The 19,188-nt window shown below is 48.6% G+C and overlaps 1 protein-coding gene across 1 annotated transcript in view; it reads right to left on the reverse strand.

Moving 5' to 3' along the window:
- ABCC1 (ATP binding cassette subfamily C member 1 (ABCC1 blood group)) overlaps window positions 1-19,188 on the reverse strand; it is a 126,348-nt gene that overhangs the window by 64,658 nt on the left and 42,502 nt on the right. Inside the window, exons 4-7 of the mRNA XM_087815640.1 lie at window positions 16,160-16,297; window positions 14,807-14,932; window positions 4,179-4,240; window positions 2,947-3,078 (exon numbers count right to left, since the gene is read on the reverse strand). Of these exons, the coding sequence (XP_087671766.1) occupies window positions 2,947-3,078; window positions 4,179-4,240; window positions 14,807-14,932; window positions 16,160-16,297 (458 nt within the window). The remainder of the gene's footprint in view (window positions 1-2,946; window positions 3,079-4,178; window positions 4,241-14,806; window positions 14,933-16,159; window positions 16,298-19,188) is intronic.

Genomic DNA, 19,188 nt, shown 5'->3' on the forward strand with positions numbered 1-19,188 from the left:
TGTAACAAATTACCACTGACTAAGTGGCTTAAAACAACACAAACTTATCATCTCATATTTCCACAGGTCAGAAATCTAAAGTGGGCCATAGGCTGTGCTCCTTCTGGAGGCTCTCGGGGAGAATCTGATTCCTTGCCTCTCCAGCTTCCAGAAACCGTCCTAGGCTCGAAGCTCCTTCCTCGATCTTCAAAACCAGCAGCACAGCATCTTTTCTCTCCCCCTCTCTCTTTCTTTCTCTCTCTCTCTCTCTGACCTCCTGTTTCCCTCTTATAAGGACACGTGATTATTTGGCCCAGGCACTGCACAACAGTCTCCCTATCTCAAAATCCTTCATTTAATCACATCTGCTAAGTCCCTTTGCCATGGGAGGTGACACGGGCACAGGTTCTGGGGATCGGGATGTGGACATCTTTGGGGAAGACGAACATTATTCCACGGGCCACAGAGGATTATTTGTTTTCCATGTTGTCCATGTAACCACGTAAGGTCCTTCCCTGCCTGCTTTACTGACTTTCCCTGAGGTCGGGTTTCTGGCTGGGTTTTGGTATTTGTTTCAGCACATATGCCTTCTTGGCAAGGAGGAGGGGCGGCGAGCAGAGAGGAAGGGAGTGGCTCAGCCCTCCCCTGTCCATTCTCTGCACCACTTCCCCAGCTGGGCCCTGGGCCTGCGTGGCCTGGCTAACCCAGGGCTGTTTTCCGTGGCTGGGAGACGGGTGCCAAAGGGCCAGGGAGGTTTCAGGCAGGCAGAGAGGAGGATGGCTCAGAGCTTGGAGGAGGAGGTCAAGACGGTGGGAAGGATCAGCTAAGGCCTAGCCAGGAAAACAATATCCAGTGACAAGAGCCCTGTGAGGAAGGCGCTCTGGGAGGGGAAGGAGCCAGCAGGGTATCTGAATGGTCAGGCTGGGGGGGAATGGAAAGTTAAAGGGGGTTGGTCTGGGTCAGGAGAAAACTGCCCAGAACAGGGGAACAGAAACAGGTGAGGAAGCTGGAAACTGGGAAGAAAAAGGGACTTGCTGACTCAACTGGATTTCGATGTGGGCAGAGGTGCCCATTGGTTACTTGTCTGTAAATGAACTGAACATGTGCCCTGGGCCAAACACTGAGGAGAGTCCACCATCAAGGCACCTCCTGAGAGAAACAGATCTTCATAAGCCTATGGGAGCCAAGACCTACAAGATAAGGGAACAGGCCCAGTTGGGGAGGGAAAGGCGGCTCCAGGCAGAGGGAACAGCATGAGCAAGGCCTGGAACTAAGGATTTTGAAAAGAGGTGGGGCCCCTCTTCCAGGAAGCACAATAACCTTGAGGTAGCCAGAGCAGGGTGGAGAGAGAAGACTGGAAGGGGCCTGGACCAACCAAACAGCAGTGAGGAGCTACACATGGCTTTGTCTATCATTTGTTAAATAAGACCTTTCATCTTCTCCCAAAGGTAAAAGCTCACACTTAAAATGGTCTTAGTTTAATTAAAATTCCACATTTGTGGATAAAATTCCACATTTCTGAACATGGTCTTTGACCTATAATACCCAATATAACACAGAAGGGCAGCTCTGATCTACAATCATGGAGAAAGAATTTTACAAACTTAAGGCACATTTCCACTCTTCTTAGAGCTCACAAGGTACAGCAATGGCTTTGGGAACCATAGATGGATGTGATCCACCCCCAACCCTTAATGAGCCCCTGGGAAAGTACAGCCCTGGCATGATTTTAAGTGTCACTTACAAATGCAAATGACTCAAGATGGTCTTCCTTTTTATGGTTTTGTGTGTGTTTTTTATATTGTTTTGTTTTTCGAGTGCTTTTTCTTCCTCAAAAACACAGGCTTCTCAAGGGGGGCTGTTCGGCAAATGCACATTCTCAGACTGTCCTAGGGACTGAGCCAGGAAACAGTCCCAGAGGAAGAAGATTCCAGCAGGCACCCATGTAGGTGAAAGGCTTGCCTAAAATTACCCAAGTCTAGAATCCAAGCCCATCTTCCGACATAAATCCATACACAGTGTGCATTTCCTTTTTTGCAAGTTTAAATATGCCTCAAAATTTTTTTTCAGGAATGCAGTGACTGTGCAAATTAGGAGAAGACTATATTTTGTTAGGAACTTTGCCAAGGGTTGGCGTTTGTGAGGGCGATGGTGAATCTGGCCAGGCTGCCACTGCCTGATCCTCAGAAGGCCCAGCACACCCAGCAGCCCAGAGCCCGCACAGGCTACCTTAGTCTCCGGCTACCTGAAGAGGCCTTATTCCAAGAGGCCACACCAAGAAATTCCTAGAACAGGACTCCTCTCACCCCCACCATGTCCGCAGGGGTTACAGGTGCTGGATCTGGCTCAGGCCTCTGGGAACAGAGCAAGTGACCTATGTGCTAGTGTCCCAAGGGAGCAAACCCCCACGCTGAGACACCCCCTTAAGGCAAAGGTGCTAATGGAGCCAGCACCCCACGGGAAGCCCACATTAGAGCCCAACAAGCCAGTTCTCGCCATGTTCTCCCAGGCAGCATGGAAGCGCTCAGCCTGGTGTGCACAGATCAATAAACACAACCTGTATGACATTACCTGCCCAGGGTTTTCACATGGCTTATGAGATGACAGGTAACTTATCACATGATGTTTATCTCCTTGAATTCTCAGAAAGCCCTCTGAGCGGAAAACAAAGGTCTCAGCACATTAATGACTTAGGCAGCCTCTGAGGCCAGACTCTGGTCTCTCCCGAGATCCACCTTCCCCAGGGCAGCCCCACGCGTTGTTATTGAACAGAACTCACCACGTGCCACTGCCCCACGGGAGCCCCCCTCTACCTTCTCGCCACACTTGGGATCAGACCCTAACTTGCTCCCACGGCACGGAGACCCCCGCAAGTACTTCTGCTTCATCTCCTCAGGTGGAAGAAGGAGGTGATCGCTGGTCCTAGAGTGTGTCTGGCTTTCCCCAGTGGCAAGAGGACTCACTTACTTTCTGGATTTGGCACATTCCTTCTTCCAGTTCTTCACTAAAACGGGCACAACTTGTTCTGACATGTCCTCCTTATTCAGGGACCAGAGGTCAGTGCTCTCCAGGGGGTGGCGGTAGCCCTGGACCATCAACCTGGGGCGGGAACACAAGGAGGGAGGCGATGAGAGTCGAGAGGAAGAGGAGAGCGGCCCTCACTGCACAAGCCCGCCACCACCACCACCACCACCGCCACCTCCCCGCCACGGCAGCCCCCGCAACCAAAGGCAGCTGAGCACTGGGACAATCCAAATACGGACATTTGCGGACATTGAATAATTACTGCTAAATTGTTAGGTCACCCAGGAAAAAATGGCCTCATTTTTTAGAGGGAATACTTAGGAGGGAAACATCAGGATATCTCCAATTTACTAAGGAAAACATTTTAAGGCTAGGATGGCAAAGCATTACCAACGGTTAAATCTGGGCAGTGAGTTTAGTGAGGTTTATTAGGCTAGTCTTTCTACACGTTTGAACATTTTCATTGTATAAAGTAAACCAAATATTTTCACTTGCTATTTTGAAATAATTTCACACTTACCAAAAAAATCACATGAATTGTACAAAGAATTCCTGTCTACCCTTCACCTCGTTCCCCATTGTTAATGTTCTGCCAGGTTTGCTGTATCATTTTCTATCTCTATAAACATACTTATGAGAACACATACAATGTTTGTAAAAACTTTATGAAGACAAGGAACAATGCTGATCAGGGGCGGGAAAAAGATTCAAAAAAAATCCCCAGTAAGATGCTGACAATGTGGGGGGAGGGGAGGAATGTGGGGGGGAAAAAGGACCAGAAGGTAACTGTTGACTATGGTTGCCTCTGGTGTTTTCTGTTGTTGATCTACTTATGTTTCTCTTACCCACATGTCCTACGGTGCATATATTATGTTTCTAGTGGTGAGGGGTTTGAAATAATGCCAGTAATAGTAATTATTCCTAATGTAAAAAAGTACCCAAATCCAAAACTAAGCCAAGAGCATGCAGTTTCTAACTGCTTGAGGCCAAACCGTCCAGAGGATCAAGTGCTTTACGGTTCATGGAACTCGAAGTTCATGCATGTGGGGACAATGTCAGTGTCTCTGAGACCCATGTCCAGGGCAGGCGCAGTCGGGACACAACTATGCCACACACTCACCTCTCACACTGACTCCCCGCCCACCCTCACCCGGGGCAGGAGGGCCAGGCCTTACCCTGTGATCCACCAGAAGGTGATCCTGGAGAGGAAGGATGCTCCAGATTCTGGGCAAGGATTCTAGTGGAGGAAACACAGGGTGGGGAGGAAAAGGGAAATGAGTGATTCAACTTCTCGTCTATGACAGTACTTGGCAGGAAACAATCGGCTGGACCATTCTTCCTCCCAAAGGACCAGCGGCCACTAATTTGCACCCAGAAAGAATGTCTCTCCTAAGCCCCAGTGGCCTTAAATAAACCCATGGCAGCTCCTCCAGTTTCACCCAGCAAATATTTCTGAATGTCTACTATGTGCAAAAACAGTACAGTGCGTTCTTATATCCCCTCAGCAACCCAATGAGTGTGGTATTACTGCCATCCCCGCTTCACTCCATGCATTCTTTCATTTGTTCATTCAACAAATATTTCTGAGCAGCTACTATGCACCTAGCACCATGTACACAAATCTCGAAAACAGATATAACCCACCCCCCTTTAGGAAGCCCATGATATACCAGGTGGTAGCAGTGATAACAACAACAGTAACAATAGCACCTGCTAACATTCTCTCCTAGCTAGCTCTGAGTGCTTTACACACATTATCTCATCCAATCCTCATGACCACCCAATGAGGAAGGTAAAAGCATCTACCTCATTTTATAGTACAAGAAACTGAGGAGCACAGGGGTGAGATGACTGGCCCAGGGTCCCAAGCGAGAAGTGACAGAAACAGGATGTGAGCTCCGGTCAGGCTCCAGTGACAGAAGTTAATAAATGATCCCGTGAACAAATTAAAACCACAACTATGATAGAGCTCATACCCCAAAGGTATGTCAATGGGATCACTGGTAACTTCCTGGGCTCACAGTAAAAGAGCTGGTAGGGGATGGGGGCTGATCTAGTAGAGGGAGGTCAGGGAAGGTGTTCCTGATGAAGATGCTCAAGCTGAGGTCTGAAGAGTGAGTACTGGACAACTAAGTAAAGGGGAAAGGCAAGGTGGTCCCAGCAGTGAGGAGGGTATGTGCAAAGGCCCGGTGGTACATGGGAGCATAACCTCCTCCAGGGACCAAGAGAGGGTCTGAGCAATCTATGCTGGAGGCTGTGCACAGTCTACGCTGGAGGCCACATAAGGAATTTGGGTCTTCATCCTAAGGGCAACGGGAACTTGTGGACAGATTCTGAGCAAGCTCTCATAGAGCCTCCTTCCCAAAGGCACAAAGATGAGGTCCAGTTCAACAACATACAGACAAGGAAAGGGACAGCGCCTCTGGGATTGCACACTCCGGCCGGCTTTCAATGCTGAAACACTCAAGTCTAAATTCTGAAATACCAGCTTTAGTGAAGGGGTCACCATGCCATGATGAGCTCTTCAATTGAGGATTGTGCTCAAGGACCCAGCATTCTTCAGAGATGAATCATTGAGAGACCCCCTTGACCCAAGCAGTCTTCCCTCTAGGCTGCCCCAGAATCACCCAGGTGCCCAGGGTCCCAACCCACTTTTAGAAAATACCATACCTGGGCCCCACCACCCAGAAATTCTGATTAAACTGGTTTGAGATGGGACCAGGGCATCTTGAGTCTTTGTTTTTAACTCCCAGAGTCTCCTTGGCAAGGTGGCTAGGCAGAAAATGTACAAGATAAGCCTAGAACACCTTGTAACACCGGGCGCCAAGGAAACTAAAGCCAAGCAAGATTGCTACAAGGCCCAGGAAGCAATAGGGAGTGGCTCCCGCTAGCCTAAAAAGGCACAATCTGAGCTGCAATAGACAGTGAATAGAATGGACTGAAACCCATCACATGTTTAAATACACAAGTTCATACTAACACTGAAAAAAAGAACCACCACCTCTTGGTGTCACTGATGAAAAGATGTTAGTGAACCAAGTCGTTCTGAAAACATAAAAGGGGCAGGAAACAAGCATTTTCCTGTCTTTCCTCAGTGACCTACACCAGAGAGGGACAAAAAGATGAGGGGATGTGTCTTTGCATAAGAATAGTCCAGCTAATAAATGAAGAAATGATATAAGGTATGAGAGTGTGCCATGTTGCAAGCACAATGGTGTAGAGAAATATTTCATGATATTAAAGAATTATTATAAATGTTTTTAGGTGCGATAATAGTTGTACTGTTTAAAATCCTCATCGTTCAGATACCATCACTGGGGCAAGCTGGGTGAAGGGTACATAGGAAGTCTACTATTTTTGCAACTTTTTGTGAGTCAAGTTATTTCAAATTAAAAAGTTATTAAAAATTTTAAATTCCTTATCTTTCAGAGATACATACTGAAATCTTTGCACAGGCGACTCAGGGTAAAGAGTCCACAGCAGTTCATTTTACCAGGCTGTCCACTTTTGCACACATGTGAAAGTCTCCAACAAGACAAGCTTCCCCAGTGATTCAAACATGACTCCTGGGCTGAGAACCACCAAGCTCCTCTACTCTAGAGCCACGGGGCCTGGAGAGGTTCCCAGCCCTGGCTGCCCCAGAATCACCCAGGTGCCCAGGGTCCCAAACCAGACCAACTAGATCTGTACCTCTGAGGGTGGGGCCTTGACATCAGTATATTTTTAATAAAGTCAGTCAGATGCAGCTAGACACAGACCTACACTCCAGACCAACCTAAGACAAAGCTCGAACTGTAGAGCCAGACAAACCTGGGTTCAAATCCCAGGCCTGTCATTTGCTAGTTGAATAACCCTGGGCGAGTCCCTTTACCTCAAAGCCTGTTTTCACATCTAGAAAATGGGAGCGGTTAGTCCTACTGCTCAGCCTACCTTCCAGGACTACAGGGAGAGACAAATCAAATGAGGTCCATGGGACTGTGTAATAAGCTGGAATTCTTCCAACCTAAGGCAGCAATATTGTCTGTGGAAGAGGTGATGGTATTTGCTCTGTAGGCTGGGTTTTTTCCAGAACTGGGTGGGTTATTAGGGAATCACCAAGGCGTTTCAACTGTAGCCCAATTCCTAGCCATTGTGAAAAGCTAAGCAGTGCTGGCAAAAAAGGGGGCAGGGGTGGGGCAGGCCTGGCAATGACTCGGTTATTTCTTGAGCAAATATTTAGAGAGGATCTGCCTATATGCCAGGAGGCAGCTAAGGGGTGGGGACAGAGCTAGAAAGGAGAGAGTGAGGTCCTCACCCCATAAAACGTTGGGACTCGGGGGGAAATGGACAGGAAGTAAACCAAGATGCAAATAAATATATAACTATAAATGATGAGAGCCGAAACAAGGGAAAAACACCCGGTGCCAGAGAGAGAAGAGGTGGGGAGCAGGGGTGGCTGGTGTGTGAGCCAACACAGAGCCAGGTAGTCAGAGGGTCTGAATCCCAGCTCTGCCACTTACTAGCTGTGGGCGCTTGGACATGGGATCTGGTGATGAGATTGAACGAGATAAAGCATGTAAAGTACTTAGAACAGTACCTGGCACAGAGTAAAAGCTCAAGAAATGGTATTAGTAGTGTTAGTAAAAGAGAAAATAGGGAAAACAATAGCAAAGACTTCCATTCCTGCAGGCCCGTGACACACCCAGCCCCATACCAACAGATGCTTTATATTGGGGTCAGCAAACTACGGCCCATGGGTGGCCGCTGGGAAATAAAGTTGTACTGGGACACACTGATGCCCATTTATTTACAAATGTCCGTGCCACAAGCAGAGTTTCATAGTTTTGACAGAGACCATGTGGTCTGCAAAGCCTATGATATTTACTATCTGGCTCTGCAGAAAATGTTGGCTGACCCTGCTTACATCAGACCTCATAACACTCCAGGACACAATGATTATTAAAGGTGAAACTAGAGCTCAAATGGTGGCCTCCTGCACCCAAACTCAGTCTTCCTTCAGTCTTGGCATCAGCATACAGTTGTTCAAGTTAGGCCTTGCACAAAGACACCCAGCGGAAATGCACCAATGCCCACTGAACAAGACCGCCAGGTCCTGTGCCAGGGAGGGACACCATCAACTTCAAAGAAGCAGGGCCTGTCTCAAATTCATCCACCCAGGGGAGATGAGTCATCTTTTTCTAATTTGCACAGAGACACAGTGCAAATAGCAGGAGTGTTAGGTATATACCCACAGGAGCCTCACAAACACCAATTGGGCAACTCCAGCTGTGGGTCAAAAAATGAAGCAGCCTGTGGACTGTACAACTGTGTACAAAGGAGACTGTAAGAAATCATGGCCCAGAGGAAAAACATTAATCCTTCCTCCGGCTGTTAAAAATCCCAACTCCTGTAAGAAAAGTCACCCTGCAAATTCAATGAGGCCGGGCTATTACCACGAACATTCCAGTTTCTGATTTGTACACTCCAAGAGCTTTGTCAAATTCGTCTCCCCAGCTCTCCTTCCTCCAAGGGATCCAAACACAGATTTTCAGATTACTGGAAGTCACATCGGGCTGACACACGGTCCCCATCATCAGCAAATACTGTTATCCACTTGGGAGCCACTTTCTGGAAGCCCCTATCCAAAAACAGACGACTAGAGTGCTTCAGTAGCCAAGAACTGATAATAAAATAATTTTTAAAAAGAAGAAGAAAAGGGCTAATGGAAAAGGATCCAGACAGCAGACCATTCAACCGAAACCAAGCAGAACGTTCTGGTGTAGTAATTCATTAAGCACAAAAGCAGAGCTGCCAGCTTGGGGTTTGCGGCCTCTGAGGCTAAAATGGACCAACTCCTGACCCAGGACGGAGGTTTATTAACTGGTCCCCCATTCATTTAGAAATGAGAGTAATTCACACAAGCCCTGGCTGACAGCAGGAGGAAAGTCTGATTTATGCAAACAGAGCTGCGTTCTTTGGCATCGGCATCTGGCTCCGGGTGATCTGGCCAGAAACCATGTGGATTAAACCAATTTGATACAAGAGCCCCGGGCACTGGTTCTCTGAGAACTACTCACTCATTACCTCTCGCACATTGCAGTTTGGGGACCTTGTCCAGGTCCCCACAGTCTCTTTTCTGGTTTAGACTCTGCCTTTAGTTTGCTTGTCTGGAGGTGATCCCACTTTACATTTCCTAACCCCCCAGGAGTAAGGGACAAGTAAAACAGCAGGACAGCTCAGAGCAGGGGTTTTCGAATGTGGTGCCATCACCAGCATCCACAGTACCAGGGCATTTGTTGAAATGTGAATACTAGGGCCCCATCCATATCTACTGACTCAGAAGTTCTGGGTGTTGGGGCCCAGTGACCTGTGTTTTAACAAGCCCTCCAGGTGATGCCAGGCCCGCTGAGGTGTTCAAACCCAGCGAAAGGGCTCCCGGATGGAGCCTCATGACTTAGGCAAGACACCACCACTCTGGCCCTCGGCATCCTCAACTGTAAAACGGGGGGAGGGTCATAATCCTGCCTTACTGGGTTGCTTCCAGGATTCAATAAATTAGTAAAGACAGCACATGGGTCTGCTATCATTATTACTGGTTGGGACCATTTAAATGTCCAACAATAAAAGTGATTTGTAACACTTCTGGTTTTTGTTGCGTCTCTTGCTTAGAGCTGTGCAAATCACCTCCCTGCTCAGGACCACCGTTTCTACTGTAACACATGCCACGTGCACACTGCCCTTTTCCCAGGGCTTCATTCATTTTTTTCCTGGATTTTGATGCCTGAGTGCACATAGGATCACTGTCCAGCTCAACCCTCCACTCTACCTGCCTGGGCTCCTACAGTAGCTTCCTAGGTGCCACCAGCCTCTCCATGTGCCATGAGATCTCTTCCAGTCTTCTGCTGGAAGGATCCTCTGAACGTTCCCACCCAGGGTGTGTCACTCCCCCACTGAAAAACCTTGCATCAGGTAAAAATTCTAAGGCCTTATAGTGACATACTATTCTACCAATGATCTTTAATGCTCAGCTCCCTGGCCTGTCCTACCCAGCCAAATAGAATTCATGCAATTTCCAAACACATCACTGGACCTTTGCATGTGCTGGTTCCTCCACTTTCCTGTGGACCACTTTCCTGTCCACCCTCCAGCTCTCAATGTCATTGGCAAGGCCTCTCCTTTCTCTGACTCAGGCATTCACTCCCCTGAATGTTGGCCCTGGAGCCCCAGCACTTCCCTGCCTCAGAGCCCCACTGTCCATCCTGTAGCTGCTGATTTATTGGCCTGCTGCCCCTCCCCCACCTCTCCTCAAGAGCAGCAGTCCACGTCTGTTCATTTCTAGGTACTCAGAACCCAGCTTAGCCCCTGGCACAATGCTGAATTACTGAATGACCAGAGTATAAAGGAGAAAGGAATTACAAGTAGTGTTTATGATGCTTTCCTAAACAGTCCAAGCTCAGCAGTTGCCTCTAGGATGTGAGGAGTAGAGACTAACCATGGAGGGGAAGGAGGGAACTTTCTGGGGTCCTGGTAATGTTCTCTATCTTGAGAGAGGCTCAGATTATTCATTTATCAAAAACTCATTGAATGGTAATAAGATTCAGCAATGTCACTGTATGTAAATTTTATTTTAAGGAAACAAAACTATAAACAGATACTGAACTCTAGCTAATGATTTGAGCGGTGAAGTGTTTGGGTGAAGGACCCTAATGTATTTCAAAGGAAGTTTCAGATATCAAAAAAATTAATGGGTTGGCTGCCTGGCTGGCTAACTACGTGATAAAACAAGGTTAGCAAAAAGTTAATTATGGAATCTAGTTGGTGGGTAGATGAGTTGTCCCTGTGCCAGCCTTTTAACTTCTCTGTAGGTATGAAATGTTCATAGTAGAATTCGTTGGGGAAGGAATGTTTCAAGTTTATGCACCGGGCTAAATATATCTCTTCCTCCAAATGAGCTGAGAGGTTCTTAGTTAGGGTGCACCAGTGCATCCAACTGTGCCCCTGGGATCTTATTAAATGAGACTTAGCCAGCAGGACTCAGGAGGCCTGAGACGCTGCATTTCCAGTGAGCACCTGAGGACACCAATGCTGCTGGTCCGAGGACCCCACTTTGAGAAGTGAGGGTCTACCTCGTGACCACATATGACCATGATGTCCCCTTCTGCAAATGGAAACCGCCTCCCTCAACCCTAAGCAGTAGCTTCAGGGCCAGCAAGATAAAAGGAGCAGAGGCCAGGGACAGGCAGGAGCCTGGTCAGCCACGCTCAGCTGCCTGGAGGACAGAAGCAGCCCTGCCAAGAGACCAGGGCCAGAATAGACATCTGAGTCATGCAAGGGGCAGGCAGGCTGGGTGACTCAGCAGAAGAGAGCCTGGGGAAGCCAAGTGCTGCCAGTTCTTACCCAGACCCTGCCTGACCCCGGTCAGCTCCAGGCTTGGCTGACCGCTTTCTCTAAGGACAGGCGACAGTGACTGCTGCCATGAGGACAGGAGAGAGGAAAGGGTTGGACTCTCCCATTTTTTAGGCTCTGCTGTAATACCAGCTCTGAGGGTGTCAGGGAGATAGGCATAAAAGGTACCTAAGAGTGTCCCCCCTTCTCAGACCTGGGGCAGGGAGGAAGGTGAGGTCAGCATCAAGTGGAGCCCCAACCCTTTTTCAAGACGAGGCCACTGAGGTCCTGAAAGGAGGGGCAATTGACCCAAAGTCCCAAATCTAAAAGTCATGTGACCTGTTTCCCTGCCTTCAACTCAATTGTGGTTCCATCGTTATTTGTCTGCTGACCTGCTTATCAGCTATCTCCCAGCAAGACCAGAAGCTTCCTGAGGACACGCAGCAGACAGCATTTTCCAAAGATGGACAGACATTACCTGCCATTCCACGTGCTGGTCCCACAATGAGATCTGGCCACTTCCCCATCTAGAGATGGGTCTGTGTCCCCCCACCTTGCTCACAGGCAGACTTCTGTGATTGCCTCAATCTAGACAGCAGAGCAGTAGTGACACTGTGTGACTCTGGGACTGGGTCATATAAGGTGACACAGCTTCTACCTGGCTCCCTCTCTTGCAATACTCACAGCTACCATGCTGTGAGAAAGTCCAGGCCACTTGGGGAGACAACATGGAGCGGTCACACCCAGCCGAGGCTCCAGCCATGGGGCCGAGTTTACCACCAGACATGTGAGGAGGAAGCCAAACTCAAGCCCCTGCAACCGTAGGACAGTCTCCAAGTGAGATCCACCAAGCTGAGCCCAGTTAACACCCATGACTACAAGACATAATAAACTATTGTTGTTAACTGCAACAGATAACTGTAGCAGGGCACAAACTGTATCTATTTCACACACTGTTGTGGCCCCAGAACTAAGCACCATATACAACAGGTGCTTAATAAATGTCTGTTGACGGGATAAAGGGACCCGGGTGGGATTTAAACCCAGGGTCTGCCCAACTCCAAAATGAAGCTTCTCTCCCATCATACATGCTGCTTCCACTGTTAGATTTAGGGTATCAGTTAAGGTCTAATGGCCTACTTCTCTGAGCTTCACTTCCTAAACCAGAAAGACAATGACTAGGGAGAAAAGTCGGGGTGTCCTGGCCCCCCATGATATAGCCTCCAGCTGCTACAGCTGAGCACAATAGGCCAACCCAGGGCAGCAGGTTAGGTCCCAGGCCCAGGCTGCTGGGAACACAGAAAAAATAATGGGAGGAAGTCAGCTCTATGAGCCACCTTCCTGCACATATGTCAGGAAGAAAGTGAAAGGAACTTGATCCAAATCCCCAAAGGTGACCAAAAACCTGAAATTCCCTCCTGCATAAAGCACCTCAGATGGTCCACTGTGAGAGGGCTGCTTCTCGGGCCCCAGAGGCACCCTGAAAGGTTAGGTGATGCCCATGCCAACGCTTCAGCCCCACCTGGGCTCAGTCACCCTCAGGGGAACCCAAAGTCTATAGCCACTCAGGGGTGTGTGGCTTGTCCAGTGCAATTCACAGCTCCACAGAAAACCCCGACAATTAACAATTTTTCCTGATTGGGATACTCCACTGCCACACATACACACACAAACACTGAGGACCAGCAGACACAACAGCCATGGACATCTGAGCCCTGCCTTTGTGCCAGGCATGGGCTGGGATCCAATGGGTGCTATAGGCATGGTTGCTGCCTCTGTGAACCTTATACACACTCTAACTCACATGCACAAGAACACACTAACACATACATACACAAACACTCCAACACAAATCTACATACAAAACATGAACATAAAAGCAAAAATATACACACATATGCAAACATGCATACACACACACATATACATACACACACGCGCGTGCACAAACATATTTGCATAAACACACAATTTGTTCATTTCTCCAACCCAGTTCCTCCTTGAGAAGGGAAATCCAAGAGTGGGGCCTCTCAGGATGCTGCTGCTGCCCCATAAGTCCCTTCATCACTGGCAAAGGCAGCTCAGCCCTTTGCTGAGGTTCAGGTGACACCCAACAGAAACATAGCTGCTGAAAGCTGCTCCTGCTGCAATTTCATCTGCTAACAACCAACCATGAACAAAGCATTGAATAAATGCTCCAAAGGCTTCCTGTCCCTCTCAGAATAAAATCCACACAGCTCATCTGGCCTACAGACAATTGTCCCTACCTCTCAGATGCCACCCTCAGCCCTCTCCTGTCTCTGCTGCTCCAGCCACACTGGCCTCTCCTGCTGTGCCCTCGACATTCCATAGCAGCTCCTGCCCCAGGGCCTTTGCACTTGCCACCACTCTGTCTGGAAAGCTCTTTCTCTGGGTATTTGCCAGGTTGGCCACCTGCTTCTTTAGGTCTCTGCTCCAATGCAGTTTCCTGAGGGAGGCCTTCCATGATCACTTCCCAAAAACTGCACAGACCCCCAACCATGATCTTCATTTCCTTTCCTGCTTTCTTCTACTTAGCATTTACCACCACCTGAAAGATACATGGGTCCTGGGTTACTGTTTGTAACCTCAAGTGGACAAGAACTCTACTTTATTCACGCTATAGTCCTGTGCCCAGATCAAGGCCCGGCAGTCAGCACTGGCTGGAAGGGGGGAAGGAAGAAAGGGAAGGAGACGGGGGAGAGAGAGGAAGAAGGAAGAGAGGAGAGAGGGAGGAGGAGGGAAGGAAGGGCAGGGAGAAAGAAGAGAGGCAAGGGTGACAAATGACAATGTTCCCTTTTATTCTCCCAGCAGGAAGAGTGGCCATCTCCACCTACACAATGATTTCTTTCTGCACATAAAGGATTTCCCTCAAGCTGACAAGACAGACCCAGGGTCTCAAATTCAAATCCCTCAGGGGGCAGGCATGTACCTAGATGAAAGTGACACTGTACAATGCAATAGGGAGTGGTAGGGACTGTGGTAAACTAGGGCAACACTCCTCAGTTCTGGCCAACTGCTGCCATGTGGGCTAATGACCCTGGCCCTGCCTGAACTTCTCATTTTTTCTAGAAAATCTGGACACTTAGAATTTCTGAAACTTCCTGATTTTTAAATGTTTGCTCACATGTTGTAAAATCGCTATGCCAACCAAATGAGAAAACCTACAGGCCTGCAAGACACAGCAATTTACAACTAGAAACCTAAGGAGATTCCCTCCTTAGGCTCCCCCACCCCAGCCATGCCTACAGCTCAACTTTGCCACGTCAAGTGGGGAGGACGATATAATCTGTCTCCAGGCATTTGGGGAAGGTGGAATGAGACCCCAAATATATGACACCGGCTCAGAAACAGTGTCCAATCGCAACTTCCCGGCACTGTACAAGGTTCATTTCTCAAACACATTCGTGATCGTACTTACGGGGTCATTGATGGTTTCGGAGAATAGGGGTGAGCGGTCTGAGAAACAGGACAGGATGAGCTGAATCAGCACGAGAGAGAAGTAAATGTAGAAAGTGACATCACGAAACACATCGACTTCGGCGTCCTAAATATGAGGGCAGCAGGAGGGAGAAAAATCACTTTCTGGAAGTAGTTTGCAAAGGCTGAGGGAGCAGGCTGCAGAAGGCCCACGCCCTCAGCATGCAGGCCCCCAGCAAGTTTGCTGGCCCCATCCCACCCCCCTTGCACGTTAACCCAAGAGAGGCGGTTCCATCACAGTGTGGTCCACACCGCCTGGGGGGGCGTCCCCGATGGTGGGAGGAGGCCTGGCCTTGGGAGTGAAGCAGATCCTGCCTCTGCTTGCACTGGCTGTGGAACTTCGTCAGCTTACTTAAAACTTCCCTGTGCCTTGGTGTCCCCATCTATAAACAGACCCATGGTTCTCAACCAGGGGTGATTTTTACATCCCAGGGAACACTTGGCAGTGTGTGGAGACATTTCTGTTTGTACCATAACTTGGGAGGGTGCAACTGACACCCAGTGAGTGGAAGCCAGGGATGCCCCTAACATCCGACAGAGTATAGGACAGCCCCTGACAACAAAGACGTCTCTGGCCCAAATGTCAATTAGCGCTGAGGCTGAGAAACCTGGCAGAGTAATTGTGAGCAGTAAGATTATTCATGAAAAGAACTTGGTCCTCCGCCTGGCACTTTGAAAACACGAATTCAATAATTGTCAGCTGCTGTCACTATTAAAGACTGTACTGTACACAGCAGGTGCTCAATAAATGTCCCATTTCTTTTCCTTCCTTTGCCTGACGCCAGTTCCTGATTAGCTGGGAAATAGCAGGGAACAACATTAGTCTCAAAGCACACACCTCAGAATCCTAGCAGTGGCATGTGGCAGCCAACGTGAACCACTTCTCAGCCAAACTAGAGGCTGATGACACTAAGGTAACGTGAGGACAACCTAGGGCCTCCTGGGGGAGCAGCCACTCTGCAAACACTGCTCCCCACCCAGCTCCATTCCAAATTGAAGACATCTGTTTACTGCTGACAGAGGCCACAGGGTGGTGTGCATCAGCCCGCAGCTCCTGCCCCTGGAGGACCCACATGGGCTCCTCAGAGGTACACAGACAAGTGAGGCCGTGAGGAAAGAAGGTTCTAGAACAAAGGCTGGATGAGGTAGGGAAATCCCCTGGGAAAAAGCCGAGCCCAAGTGGTACCCATTTCCTTGCTCCCATGGCAACCCGTGCTTTCCACACAACCCAAAAGGAGCAGGCATCTCTCCCAAGGGCTGCCGCAGGAAGACGCACAGTGAGGCCACCACTTACCTCTTTTAAGGCAGTCATGATTTTGGATCTCAAGATGACAAGGGCACACAGTAGGGCTACAAGCCAGAATATGAGCATGATCCCTGAGGACTGGATTCCCTTCCTTCTCTCGAGCTGAATTAAGAAGGTAGCAAGCAGCTAGAAGAGAGAAGCACACAAGAGATGTCAGGAGAAGGCCAGGGCCCAAAGCCCCCGTGGTCCTCAAGGCCCCCACAGTGAGGGTTCTAGCAGACATTAGGCCTGGGGTAGGGCTGCCCTTAGCCCAGTGGTACAAGAATAGCCTGGGGAGGACTTGGCTCCAGTCCCAGCTCAGCTCTCACCCTGCTGGGTGACCCTGAGCAAGTTACCAAACCTCTCTGAGCCTCCACTGCCTCATCTGCAAAATGGAGTTGATAACAGCTTAAGATCACACATAGATCTGGGATAGGAGGTGAAAGTTCAGTGCAAAACAGAAATGGGCACACTTTTTCTTAAAAGATCAGACAGTAAATACTGTAGGTTTTATGGGCCATAGAGTTTGTCACAACTACTCAACATTGCTATTGCAGTATGGAAGCAGCCCTAGATGATACAAGAATGAATGGGCATGGCTGTGTGCCAATAAAACTTTATTTACAAAAGCAAACCGCAGGCCCACCCTTGATTTAGAACTGGAAAGACCTGTGTTCAAATTCTCCTTTGGGCGACAGTGATAACTGTTCTTTCTGGAGCACCTGCTACCTTGAAGCATTCGCACTAACTCAGTGCCTCCTGCTACACTGAGAGCAGGAACCTCAGTTTGCATTCGAGCATCTCGTATTCCAGGATTTTCTTTAGAACCATGGTGGCAGGGGATGGGGATTTTTACTTCATTCCTGATACCTAGGGCTACTACTTCCATTTTACAGGTGACTTAATGATCAGGGAGAGAAAATAAAAAATAAAATTGCTTTTCCTTGCAAAAAGGACTCATGGCCCTCCCCCAGAATGGCACAGTCACCCTCTTGAGGCAGATCCCCAAGGCCAGTCATGGTCACAAGCCAACTCCTTATGATCTATAGGTCACCCACAGTCCTTCCCCTCATAACCCAGCTGCCGGAACCAGAAACACATCTGCCCGTCTGTCCTCCTCGGTTCCCCCATCTCCTTCACTCCCCACATCTAATCCCTCAAAAACACACATTGGCTCCGCTACTAAGGCCAATCCTCAGTTTACCTGCTGCTCACCCTGATCCCATCCTTCATCCCCCCTTGCCAGGTGACCCCATTGCCCACCCCCCACTGACCACCCAGCTTCCACTCCTGCGCAACAATCGGCTCTCCACTTGGAGGCTATAGTCAGCTTTTAAATGTGCAAAGCCAGGCTTATCACATCCTTGCTGCAAACCTTTGTCTTTAGGATGGGGGTTTAACCTGGGTTCCAAGGACAGGCTGTGGATAGAACTTGAGAGTCTGTGAACTTGGATGGGAAACAATTACAGCTTTGGCTTCCCACATTGGCATCACCAGTTGTAAGTGGAGGCAATAAACCACAACGGCATAAGCAGTACCCAGGACTCTGTCACCATTAGAAATCGTATCTGAGCCCAGCCGGGCGTGGCTCAGCGGTTGAGCGTCAACCTAGAATCCAGGCGATCGGGGTTCGATTCCTGGTCAGGGCACATGCCCGGTTGCAGGCTCGATCAATGACTCTCTCCTCATTGATGTTTCTCTCTCTCTCTCCCTCTCCTTTCCTCTCTCTGAAATCAATAAAGATATATTTAAAAAAAAGAAAAAAAAGAAATCGTATCTGAAAATATATAGCTGGAGATGTCCCAATTATCTCGTATGGTCCTTGCTATTTGGAAGTTAAGAAGCATCACACCTGCTGCTAGATCTGGGTTTGACATTAATAGAGAACCACATATTTTTTACTTTGCTTTTTAATCTTTTGATAACTATATTTAAGTATAATTGGTTTCCCAGTCCAAATGCCCTGCAATAAAGGAATGGATTAAAAAAATGGGTGGTACCTGGCTAGGCGTGGCTCAGCGGTTGAGCATCGACCTAGGATCCAGGAGATCGAGGTTCGATTTCCAGTCAGGGCACATGCCCAGGCTGTGGGCTCCATCCCCAGTGGGGATGTGCAGGAGGCAGCTGATCAATGACTCTCTCATCATTGATGTTTCTGTCTATCTCTCTCCCCCTCCCTTCCTCCCTCCCTCTGAAATCAATAAAGATATATTTTTTTTAAAAAATGGGTGGTGAAACCATATAATCAAATACACTCAGCAATTAAAAAAAATAAACCAAAAAACTTAGGATACACTCCACACAGTTGAACCTCAGGTGCTATGAATTCAGACTCACACTGCTCCAGCCTGCATGGTTCCATTCATGTGACATTCTGGAAAAGGCAAAGTGACAGGGACAGATAACACGGGTGTGGCTCCCAGGGAAGGGGCTGAGGCAGAGGCTGACTACAAAGCAGCAGCACGAGAGAACTTTTGGGGGTGATGGACTGCTCTATATATTGTGGACTTGGCAGTTGCAAGACAGTATATGTTTATCAACAAAACCCCAAGTAAAAATATAAATGTACATCACAAAATCTTCGTGTGTGTGTGTGTGTGCGTGTGTGCGTGTGCGCGAGCACCTGTGATTGGTCTCCTTGGTAATCCTATGTATTTTATTTTAAGAACATTATTCTGGGGAGAGCAGACTGGCCAAGGAGAAAGGGGTCCATGGCACAAACGTTTTAGAACCCAGCATTGGGAGTGAGACATAAAACCAAACCGACTTATCCTGAAACAAGGTCCCACAGGGTCAGGCCTCTGCCATCTCAGCTCCCTTCCTCTTCCTCAGCCTCTCCGCCCCAGCCACATAGACCAACTCTCAATTTCCCCCTCCGACCCAAGGACTTCTGCAAGCGCTATTCTCACCAGTGGTGGTCCTCTGCCCACAGCCGCTTCAACTTTTTAACGTCCTGCTGATCCTTCAGGCCTCAGCTCTGTCATCCCTTCCTCCCTACCCTCCAGACCAAACCAAGTTCACTGAACCTCACTCTCACG

This window comes from Miniopterus natalensis, chromosome 3 (assembly GCF_054644295.1).
Source record: "Miniopterus natalensis isolate mMinNat1 chromosome 3, mMinNat1.hap1, whole genome shotgun sequence".
Classification (NCBI taxonomy): Eukaryota; Metazoa; Chordata; class Mammalia; order Chiroptera; family Miniopteridae; genus Miniopterus; species Miniopterus natalensis.